This window comes from Vombatus ursinus, unplaced genomic scaffold (assembly GCF_900497805.2).
Source record: "Vombatus ursinus unplaced genomic scaffold, bare-nosed wombat genome assembly UNPS02014882.1, whole genome shotgun sequence".
NCBI classification, from domain to species: domain Eukaryota; kingdom Metazoa; phylum Chordata; class Mammalia; order Diprotodontia; family Vombatidae; genus Vombatus; species Vombatus ursinus.
Window position 1 is genome coordinate 2,422,470 of NW_020954660.1, and position 11,557 is coordinate 2,434,026.

Consider the following 11,557-nt stretch of genomic DNA (forward strand, 5'->3'; position numbering starts at 1 on the left):
GGATAGGATTAAGGGAAATAGAGTTAGTTTTTCACAGCATGTCTACTATGGAAGTGTCTTGCATAATTGCACATATATAACCTATATTTAGTTGCTTGCCTTATCAATGAGGGTGGGTGGGGAGGGAGGAAGGGAGAAAATTTGGAACCCAAAGTTTTAAAAACACATGTTTAAAAAAAATGTTTTCACACGCAACTGGGAAATAAGAAATACAGGAAATGGGGTAAAGACATCCATCCTGCTCTACAGGAAAATAGAAGGGGAAGGGGATAAGAGAAGGGGGGGAGAGATAGAAGGGAAGGCAGACTAGGGGAAGGGTATTCAGAATGCATGCCATCTTGGGGTGGGGGGAGGGGTGAGATGGGGTGAAAATTTGGAACTCAAAATCTTGTGGAAGTAAATGTTGAAAACAAAAAAATAAATTTAAAAAAATTACCATAATAAATAAGGTCCCATGTTCTAAGGTCCCACCCAGCTGAAGTCTCTTCTTAGATCCATGTTCTTGTTCTATTTTATGTTCTAAGACCCTTTCCAGCTCTGCCATCTCACATTTTCAGGTCCCACCCACTTAAGACATTCTGTTCTAATAGCCTTCCCAGCTCTGATGTTCTATGTTTTAAAGTCTCTACCAGTTCTGACATGCCATGTTCTAAGGTCCCTCCCATCTGGGAATTCCCTGTTCTAAAGTCTCTGCAAGCTGTGACATTCTACTGTCTCTACCAGGTTAATTTTAGGGGCCAAATTTCTTGTCAGAAGCAATTAGAGAGAAGGTGGTAGTTGTTATTTTCTCTTTTAGAAACAGTAACAATTTGTAGCCTTGTCACCAGGGATTCACCATCTGCTCCAAACACTTCCCCCTCGACCTTACATAAAGTTGATGCTATATGGTTCCCCTTCCAAAACAAAGGTGCCCTGTCTTTCCTGCAAACACCAAGATGTTTATTAGGAGAATTACAATATTAACAATTACCTGAATCTTTTTATCACTTTTTTCTATTCCCAAGCATTTATTTTATCCCTCATATCCCCCCTAAACTGAAGAAAACAAAACACTTGTAATGGCTATCAGAAGTCAAGCAAAGCAAATTTCCATGTTCGCCATGTACAAAAATGTGTGTCTAGTTAATTCTTATTTATGGAGTGTTGTATAGTGATATTTATTATAGTTTTAACATTTGCAAAATGATTTGTGTACATGATGGCATTGGAGCCTCACCACAACTCTTAAGCAGGCACTATAGAATTACCCCTATTTCATGGATTAGAAAACTGAGATGTAGAGATGTTAAAAGATTTGCTCTTAGTCCACAGCTCAGAGGTGGCTTGAGATCTAACACCCTCAAGGGTCACTCAACAACAACAATGTTGTTATCAGAGAACAGCATTTGGCCTTAATGAATGTGAAATCCAGTGACAATTGTGTATGTTGGAGAAGTGTGTCTGCATATCCCATCAGCATGTTTACTGGGGCCAGGTGGGTGTATGTGTAGCAGGCTTAAAGGCAAAGGGAATCTTTCTTCCCTGGGATGTGGTTCCCCGTGAGGAATTTCGAACCAGGTGAGCATATGCCATGCTGTGGGAATCTGCCATCACAGCTGGCATGAATGGGTTCTCAAGTTCTGGGTCAGTTGCATGCTACTGTATGCAATACATCTAGAGCAGGCACTTTTAAGGCAAGAGTGTGTGTGTTGGGAGGAGGAGGGGTGAATAAAAAAGAATGGGCCTCTGTGCAAATGTGTGGTGGGGATAACTTATTTGTAGATATAGTTGGATGAGTTTGGGCAAATCACACAGACATACACAGACACACACAGACACACACAGACACACACACACACACACACACACACACACACACACAAAACACCCACACTTGCCTCACTTGCTAAATAAAGGGGTTGGATTCCATGAGTACCAAGGCTCTTTCCTGGGTTCATATAATGTGGGCAATGCTTTAGTGACCTGTCTGGTCCCAGTTGGGGTGAGATCTGAACCAAATTCTTTCTGGTTCTGAGTCCAAGTGAGATCATGGAGCCATCTTGCTTCTATCCTTTTCTGGCCCACCTCTGGCCCACAGTGGCTGTGTGACCCTGGGTAAGTGCATGCCCTCTCTAAGACAACCCTTTAAGGCCAGAAGTTGCAGAGAAGGTAGTTACTTGCACTGGGGCAAGAGTTTTCTTAACTGGGAATTCCCTATGTCAATGAAACCGTTGGTCCAGTTGCCATGCCTATCCATTCAGCTCCAATGTTCTCCATTCTAATGTCTCTTCCAGCTTATATCATTCAAGGTTCTTCTGAGTAGTTCCTAAGGGACTAATGGGAGTGGTCTGGGACCCAATGAACAGGGAAAATTGGGGCAGGGGTGGTGATATTTTCTAGTGGGGCTACTAGCAAGCATAGGCTGTCAATTACTCAAGGGCTGAGTGCTCACTTGATAGATTTCTCCTGACATTTTGCTTCTCCTCAGAGCCCCTCTGGCTCCCTGACTGCCTTTTTGTTTTATTCCTGAGCACTCTACTCTCTTTGGGTGTGTGTGTGTGTCTGCTAGTTGGGGGGAGGGGGTGGGAGAGGAGACACGTAAAGGCAAAGATGTGAAGCTCAGTGGTCCCTGATAGGTTTGCTGAGGACAGAGGGTAAAGTAAGTGTCCAAATGACACTTCAATTTCCCTCCCTCCCAGCCCTGGCCCCCCCCCACACACTCCTCATCTCTCCATTTTAGTGGATAACTGAGAACTGGCTACATTATCATTTGAGTGACATCAAGATAAGCACGTTGGGTTAGGAGTTCGAAGGCCTGGATCCAAATTCAGCTTCGGCTCTTGGCTGTGTGGCCTGGGCAAAGGCCTCTGATGTCTCTATGCTTTCATTTCCTCTTCTGGAAAATGAATAGGTTTAAATCAATTATCTCTAAGGTACCATGAAGCTGGTATCTCCTGCTGCCTCAAATGAGGCTCTGTGAGGTTTTGCCACATTGGACAGTGACAGTCACTAACAACTGAAGGAATGTTCCCTGGATGGATTCGGTCAAGTCAGTCAGTCAATAAACATCTGTTAAGCACCTACTGTGTGCCAGGCATCGTGCACTCAGCTGAGGATACAACGGCAAAAGACAGTTCCTGTCAGAATGTTAAAAATACATAATCAATTAAAAAAAGGCACTCTGCCCTCAAGGGGCTTACAATCTAAGGGGAGGGAAGCTCATTCTTTAGGACCTGAAAAGCCCCTGGTAATTCTTTTTTTTTTTTTCCTGGTAATTCTTCCTCAATGTAAAATGCAAAATCAAACCCCGTATTTTATAGATTCCCATTGCTTAGGGGATGAGCAATTCTAGCCTACATAGCACTAGGGTGGAAAACGTGAGCATAGGTTCCCAATAACCTAGAACACTGAAGTAATCTATGTGTGTGATGCTGGGCACTACTTCACCTCTCTGTGCCTTAGTTTTGTTCCCTGTAAAATGACCTGGTGGCCTCAAAAGTTCCTTCCACCTTTAGATCTGGGACCCTACCTGTGATTCTGGCCAAGTCCATCTGACCTTTCTGGGCCTTCATCTGTCCATTTGTAAAACGAAGAGGTTGAACCAGATGACCTCTGAAGTGCTGATCCAGTTTTAAATCTATGTCCACCACACTTCCTCTAAGCCATAGCTCATCTATTTCTTGCTGTTTTAATACCTAGCTCAAATGGCTGCTTCTTCTGGGAAGTCTTCCCAGATCCCCTGCTATCAGAAATGCCATCAGATAATATTGTCTATTATGGTTATTTATTATCTTCTGGAAGGACTGCACACTCTATGAGGGCAGGAGTTCGATCTTGTCTAAACTGTTTCTTTCCCTATTTTCAGGGCTCGGCACAGAATAGGCTCTTCCTAATGTTTGTTGAATTGAATTGACTGATCCACCTCCACAGAGCAATACAGGCAAATTCCCATGATGCCAGTCTTCTCCTCAGGCAGTGGTCCAGGGGCAGCAGTCCAGTGCTCTGCCCTCCCCTCTGGAAAACTGCAAAAAGTGGAAAGTAGGCCCTGGAACAAATGCCCAACTGCCCTGGGGGGTAGCCAGATCCTGCTTCCTTCACCGAGGTAAAGTGAGAGTAAAAGATAATGAAGACCAGGGCCCCCTGCTGGCTTCAAGACTGGCTGTGCATCCCTCCCCCACCCGATACACAGACGTCTCAGCCCCTAGAAAAAGCGGGTGGTAGTTGGTACTCCCTGCCTTTCGCCCACTGCCACAGGCGGGCTTTGGTCCTTAGAGAGGCAGTGATTAGTGAACTCGATTTACACGAAAGCACTTTGGAAAGAATGCTGGACGTTCTCATGCTCCGGCAAAGCTCTTTTCTGAAATCAGCCGGCTAGCCCGGCTTGGAATCCGAGGGCTGGTCGATTTATACTATATTTGCTGTTTTTGAGAGCAGGGTTCTTGGAACAGAAGAGCTGAGTTCCAAAGCAACGCATCAAGCCAGTGACCCTGGAGAAAGCATCTCGCCCCTCTGAGCCTATTTCCTCACCTATAAAATGGGGATAGTTATAGGAAAGTCCTTTGGAAGTGGTAAAGCCCTATAGATAAGGAAATTATCATCACCATCATTATTATCATTCAGTCTTCGTGTCCTTGCATGCTTCGCACTTACGGGCGTTTGTCTAAGCGTAGTTTGGAGAGGGGATGGGGGAGAGCTCAAGAGCCTAACCCTCGCTTCTCAGGAGAGGAGGACCCTCTCACTGAGGTTCAATCCAGCCACATGTTGTGTATCTCACGGGTTCCAGGAAGAGTGTTCCAGCTTATTGGACTTTCGCTTGCTTCTCCCCACCCCCCCCACCAGCTCAGTTCAAATAGCAAGGCCAAAGGCTTGCAGGCCTCGGGGTCGGAAAGCGTGGGAGGCAGAGGTCCCGAGTGGAGCGGCCAGATTTGCACTCCCAGTCCCCCAGCCTCGGCCAAAGCAGAGGTTTATCCTCGGGTCCCTCCGAGACTGCAGCACCCTCCCGGAACCACATCCCACCCTCCCTCCAACCCCCAGTCCCCAGCCTATAAGGAGGAAGACTAGAGCGAAGGAGGTCAGAGGGCCAGGGGTCGCGGCTAGCACTTGTCTCCCCTGTATCTCAGTCTTTGTGTTCGGGAGGGGAGGAGAGACTAGAAGGAGGCGAGGGGAGGAGAGGAGAGGGAGGCCGGCCGGGCGGGGGCGGAACCCGGCTAACAAACTGTTGCATTTGCTCCCAACCTCCCCGCGCCCCCTCTGAGATCCTGGGGAGCCAGCGTGCCCGGTGACTAGAAAAAGGAGGAGGAGGAGGAGAGAGGAGGAGGAGGGGGGAGGAAGAGGAGGAGGAGGAAAAGGAAAAAGAAGAAGAGACGGAGGAGGAGGAGGAAGAGGAGAGGAAGAGAAGGAAGAGAGAAAGGAGCGGCTGCAGCTAGCAGAAAAGCAAACCCGGGGTGAGGCAGGCAAGTGAGCCCACCCGAGCCGCCCAGGCCAGGCGGGATCCGGCAAGGCAGGCGCACGGGGGGCCGCGGACCGTCGCTTCTTCCACCACCTCCCCCCTCCCCCTCCCACGCCCGCCCCGTCCCCTCCCCTCCACCCTGCTCCGGTCTCGGCCAACGCCTCTTGCAGAGCGGCGGCGGCGGCGGCGACGCCCGGGAGCTGCCCTTTCCTCTTCGGTGAAGTTTGTGCAAAGCGTCGGAGACCTCGGAGGAAGCGAGCAAAGTGCTGAGGAAGGAGGGCCGGCGGCAGGCTCGGTGCTCCCCCCGCCAACCCCCGCCCAAGCCACCGCCCCCTCCTCCCCGCTGTGAGCGCCCGGTCACCTCTGCCGGCGGCCGCCCCCAGCCCGAGTTTGCAGAGAGGTAACTCCCTTTGGCTGCGAGTGAGGAGCGAGGGAAGGAAGGAAGGAAGGAAGGAGGGAAGGAAGGAAGGAAGGAAGGAAGGAAGGAAGGAAGGAAGGAAGGAAAGAAGGAAAGAAAGGAGGCAGAGAGCGCGAGCGCCGAGGGGGCAAGCGAGCTGCACGGCTGCAGCGCAGCCCGAGCCGGAGCGGGAGCCGTGCGCCTGGACACCGCGAGCCTAGCCCGGGGACCCAACCCGGGACTTCGCTAGCCAGCCCGCCGGCCGGCGCAGGGCAGTCCCCCTCCCGCTCAGAACCCCTCCCCCTCTTCCTCGTTTCCCCCCCTCCCCTACAGCGTCGCCTGGCCTCGCCTCCTCCCCGCCTCGCCTCCTCCCTCTGCCCCTTCACCCCGGGAGTTCGGGGCCAGAGATCAAAAGATGAGCCAGCAGCCTCGGTTCGCTCCAGTAGTGTAGAGAGCCAGCTCTGCCTGGCACCTGCTTCCGTGGGCTCAGACTTTGCCAGGCACCTGGGGGGCCTTGGGGCTTCTTTTGGGGGGGGGTGCCTGCGTGTGCAGGGGAGGGGGCGTGTTTTTGTTTTGCTTCTGAAATAACTGAGCATATCTTGCATACAACCAAGTGCCCAGGGACTGTCTGCTGACGAGGGCAGACTCGGGAGTCCCCCGCGTGCACCCGGGGGGAAGAACCTCACAGACACACACACACGCACACGCACACACACTCAAACAGCCAGAGCTATTTCTGGCCGCCGCGCGGGCTCCGCACCAGACTTTTTCGGGCTCGTGCATGGTGGCTTCTCCAAGTTTCCTCCCCTGGAGCTTCCCGCAGGTGGGCAGTAGTCGCCGCCGCCGCCGCAGAGGCGCCCGCTGAAGAACTCTGCGAACCGAGCTAGCCCCAGAGCAGCCGTGCTGGGCCGGGGGGGGGAGGGCCGGCCAAAGGAGCCCCAGAGCAGCTGAGACCATGGAGGTGCAGCTGGGCTTAGGGAGGGTCTACCCCCGGCCCCCGGCCAAAACCTTTCGGGGAGCGTTCCAGAACCTGTTCCAGAGCGTGCGCGAAGTGATCCAGAACCCGGGCGCTCGGCACCCCAGTGCACCCGCGGGCGCAGCACCCCCCGGCGCCCGTCTCCTGCAGCAGCAGCAGCAGCAGCAGCAGCACCACCACCACCACCACCAGCACCAGCACCACCAGCAGCAGCAGGCGCCCCAACAGCCTCAGCAACAGCAAACCAGCCCCCGGCAGCCGCAGCCACCAGCCCAGCAGCAGGCGCCCGACGATGGCTCGCCCCCTACCCCGAGCCGAGGCCCGGCCGGCTACCTGGCTCTGGAGGAGGACTCTCAGTCTCAGCCTTCCCAGCCACCGCCTTCGGCCGAGAGCCGCTCGGAGAACGGCTGCGTCCCGGAGCCCGGACCGACTGCGGCCGGCGGCAAGGGGCTGCAGCAGCCGGTGGCGGTGGCGGCGGCAGCGCCAGACGACGATGACTCAGCTGCCCCGTCCACTTTGTCCCTGCTGGGCCCCAGCTTTCCGGGCTTGAGCAGCTGCTCCACCGACCTGAAGGACATTCTGGCCGAGGCCGGTACCATGCAGCTCCTGCAGCGGCAGCAGGAGGCAGCGGCGGTGGCTGATGCAGGCAGCGGCAGCCGGGCGCGGGAAGGAGCCGGGGGCTCCGCTTCCTCCAAAGACAACTACCTGGGGGGCACCTCGACCATCTCGGACAGTGCCAAGGAGCTGTGCAAGGCCGTGTCCGTGTCCATGGGCTTAGGCGTGGAAGCTCTCGAGCACCTGAGCCCTAGCGAGCAGCTGCGCGGGGACTGCATGTACGCCCAGCTGCTGGGGGGCCCGTCGGCGTCGCGCCCCGCGCCTCCCTGCGCCCCCCTGGCCGACTGCAAGGGCTCGCTGCTGGACGACGGCTCGGCCAAGGGCGCCGAAGAAGCCGCCGACTACCCTGCCTTCAAGGGCAGCTACGCCAAGGCACTGGACGGTGAGAGCCTGGGCTGCTGCGGGGGCAGCGGCGGCGGTGGTGGCGGCGGCGGCGGCGGCAGCGGTGAGGCTGCAGGCGCCGGTCCGCTTGACATGCCGTCCACTCTGACCCTCTACAAAGCCGGCTCCTTCGACGAAGCGACCACCTACCAGAGCCGCGATTACTACAACTTTCAGCTGACCCTGGCCGGGCCGCCCCCTCCCCCGCCTGCACACCACCCGCACGCCCGCATCAAGTTGGAGAACCCGCTGGATTACGGTAGCGCTTGGGCCGCTGCCGCCGCTCAGTGCCGCTACGGGGACCTGGCCAGCCTGGCCCACAGTGGGGGCGCCGCGGCGGCCGCGGCTGCCGCCTCTGTGGGCCCAGGTTCGGGCTCGCAGTCTGCGGCTGCCTCGTCTTCCTCCTCCTCCTCGTCCTCTTCCTCCTCCTGGCATACTCTGTTCGCCTCCGAGGAGGGCCAGCTCTATGGGCCGTGCGGTGGCGCCGCCGCAGCCAGCGAGGCAGCTCCCGTAGCCCCCTATGGCTACCGGGCAGCTCAGGGGCTGGCGGGCCAGGAGACCGACTTCCCTCCTCCCGAGGTGTGGTACCCCGGCGGCGTGGTGAGCAGGGTGCCCTATGCAGCCCCGGGCTGTGTCAAGAGCGAGCTGGGTCCTTGGATGGAGGGCTACTCGGGGGCCTACGGAGACATGCGGTAAGTGAAACCTGAGGGGCTCGCTCCCTTCCTTCCATCCTTTTACGCCCCCCCCCCCCCCAAGACAGCAGGCCTCCGGACTCTGTGGCAACCCCTCGGCCGTGCCTGTCTTCACCACCACACCCATACCCCCCCCCCCCTCACTCGTTCACTCACCCACACGCCAGCTGGCACATACAGCTTCCTCTCCCGGGGAAGAGGCTGCTAGTTGCAGGATTTGCCTAGCACCCCAATCTTGTAGCTCCCTTTAAGGGTCACTCAGCCTCGAGGCTCTGATCTATCCATGTCACTGGGCAACTCCGACTGTCCTCTCTACTCTGTGTAGGAGGGGTTGTAGAAGGGCACCTGTGCACATCCCTCCCTCTCCGGCTACCCAAAGCAGCCCCTTCCCAGGTTCAAAATCTCCTCAAGACCCCACAGAGTGCCTGGCCCTTCTCCTTTCTTGCTGCGGGGGCGGCCTGGCCGGCTCCTCCCGATCCCCGCAGAACCTTGCTTGTGGTCTGAGAGGCCCGCAGAAATCGAGATTGGGGACTATGCCCGTTAGCGTCTCGTCCTTCTTTTCCTTAGCCCCACAGCCTCCTTCCTCCTTCCCTGAAAAGGTAAACAAAAGTGCTGGACTGGTAAAGGGAAAGTGCCATTTTCCCGCTTCCCTCCGGGTTTCCCCCTGCAGACGGCTGACAAAGCCTGGAGCCCACCCCATCGCTGCTCAAGCCGGCGGGCTGGCTCCTCACTCAACTTGCCAAGCGGGAATTGGAAAGGCTCGGCAGATGGTCAATGCCCAAATGTACCCTCCCGCCTGGTGTACACACAGGATTAAGGGGTGTGGGGGCCTTCCCGGTAGAAAGAATGGCTGAGGGAAGCTTCCTAGGGAGCTTTGGGGTTCATTGGTTTGTTTGTTTATTTTTAATTTTTAAGAAAAGGCAAACTTGACCCTCAAAACGGGGAGAACTTTATCTCGACACTCCCTCCTCGAATCAGTTAGAGGAAGCGGGTGGCCCGGTTCCGTGTCTGTGGAAGGTGTTATTTGTCCCCTCTGTCCACGCTTTGGATCTTAGAAAATCCCCGTTGCTTCTCGGTTTCCTTGGTCCTGACAAAGCGAGAAATGGTCCTTTAGGATGACTATTGTTGATTTCTTCTTGATGGTGTCAGTGATTCAGAGAAGGCTTTGTAATCTCTCCTGAATCACCTGTGAAGCCAGGCATTTCCTCTCCTTCCAAATGTTGCATCTGCCACCCCACCCCCCAACCCAAGTCCGGAGGTTCCCTTCATTTCATCTTGCAGTCGGCAAGTGAAAAATCCCCCTGGGGTAAGGCTAGGGGCCAGATTTAGGGGTGGGGGAGCAATGGAGTGCCTTAATAAGGTACCTTAAACTGCCATAGGGCATCCAAAATTTGCCTCTGCGCCCCCCCCCCAACTACCTCGGGGGAGTTGCCTTATTCTATGGTCTCTGCCTCCCCACCACAGAGTTCCCTTATTCCCTGGCACATTGGGCATCAACCACCTGGTTTTAGAAAAATTACCTCCAAACCCAGAATTTTTAAGGCCCTGTCTGGGAAGGCAGGTGGACACAGATAAAAAGGAGACATGGTCTGGGGATCTTCGGACCCGCTTGAGTGATTACTTTTAAGCTCTTGGTCCTTATTGCATATTTGGGTTTCTAAAGCCTAGTGTTTTTTCTCCAGGCTTTCCTTATGGGAATCTGACAACTTCGGCTTTGCTCTTTGCATTACTGCCGTTGTCTTTATTGGTGGCTCTGTTTGGACGGCATTAAGGGAAAGAAGAATACAGTTGTTTCCTTAAAATTGTTGATTTTGGGGGGTGGGGGTGGGGAGTGTTGAGTGGGAAACAGTTTTCACTAGGCCTGACTTTGGATAGGTTTGGACTGATATATTTCGGGACAGTTAATTCACTTTGTTGTAAGAGACCTCAGCAGTCAATTAATTACAGGGAGCCTTGAATCATTTTTTTTTTTGCCTTAAGTGTGTGATTTCATCCCCTCTAGAGCCCTCCCCCCCCCCCATCTTAATGAGAACAAATTTACTAGGTAACGTTAGAATCTTTCCAGGATCGTTTCTACCAGTTTTTAGCTCCGGGAAAACAAAATAAATTTTAAAAAAATATCTAGGATAAGAGGGTACTCTTGTAGTAATGATTCTAAAACTAAACTCTCCCGTGTTGTCTGGGGCTTAACATGGCTCATGCCCCAGACTGGTTAGCTTTTTCTTTGATTTACAGTTAATGGCAGGAAAGCAGTCGTCTGTCCAGGGATTTGTTCAGGGATCTGTAGCCTTGCTCAGAACAAAAGCTCTTCCTGTTAGGCATTGGGAAAGGACTCGGTTTGCATATCTATCCTGTGCCCATCCTGGTCCTAATGGAAACAGGCTCTAGGTTAGAAAAACCTTGAATACTTCCAGGTACCCTAGTTTGGTCAATATTCCCAGCAGTGAAGTGGAGGATGAAGGAGGATTTGGAGAAAGTGCAGGAGTGTTTTCACCATACCTGAGATCTGCTTTGGAGGTCACTGGTGGAGGGGGCAAGATCCTAACCACCTTCCATAGACCTGCCCATGGGGCAGCAAAGAATTGGGGCCAAATCATCTAGCTTTGGTCTTGTTGAAAAGGAGCCATTTCTGAGAAATCGACTCTAAAATTTTAATCTCAGAATATGCCCTTCTCTCTGTCTCTCTCTCTGTCTCTCTCTCTCTCTTCTCTATCCTCTCTTTCCTTCTCTTTCTTCTCTCCTTCTTTCCTCTTCTCCCCACCTGAAAAGGTTCAGATTGGCGGAAGGCAAAGAGAGAGCTTCATCTCTACTTTGGGGCTTTTGGTAGCACTGGGGAAAATTGAGGATGGAAGGTATTGGGCTAAAAGTGGCCAGGTATCTCCACCAATGTGTGTTCTAAAGCCATAGCTAGTGCTTAGCGCTCTGTGGTGATATGGGTGGGGCAGGATTTTGGTAACCCAAGCAGTTTGGTCTAACTCTTAAGACTCACAAGGAGCCTCCCAAGATACTTTTTAAAACTGTCTCTGCGGAAGAATGGAGAGAGGCTCCAGGTGACTGTATTCCAGTGA

The 11,557-nt window shown here is 53.6% G+C and overlaps 1 protein-coding gene across 1 annotated transcript; it reads left to right on the plus strand.

Moving 5' to 3' along the window:
• The first annotated feature begins 6,780 nt into the window (after positions 1 to 6,780).
• On the plus strand, positions 6,781 to 8,493 carry LOC114028431 (androgen receptor-like). Its single transcript, XM_027842663.1, has one exon. The coding sequence runs from the start codon at positions 6,781 to 6,783 to the stop codon at positions 8,491 to 8,493; it is 1,713 nt and encodes a 570-aa protein (XP_027698464.1).
• The last annotated feature ends 3,064 nt before the right edge of the window (positions 8,494 to 11,557 follow it).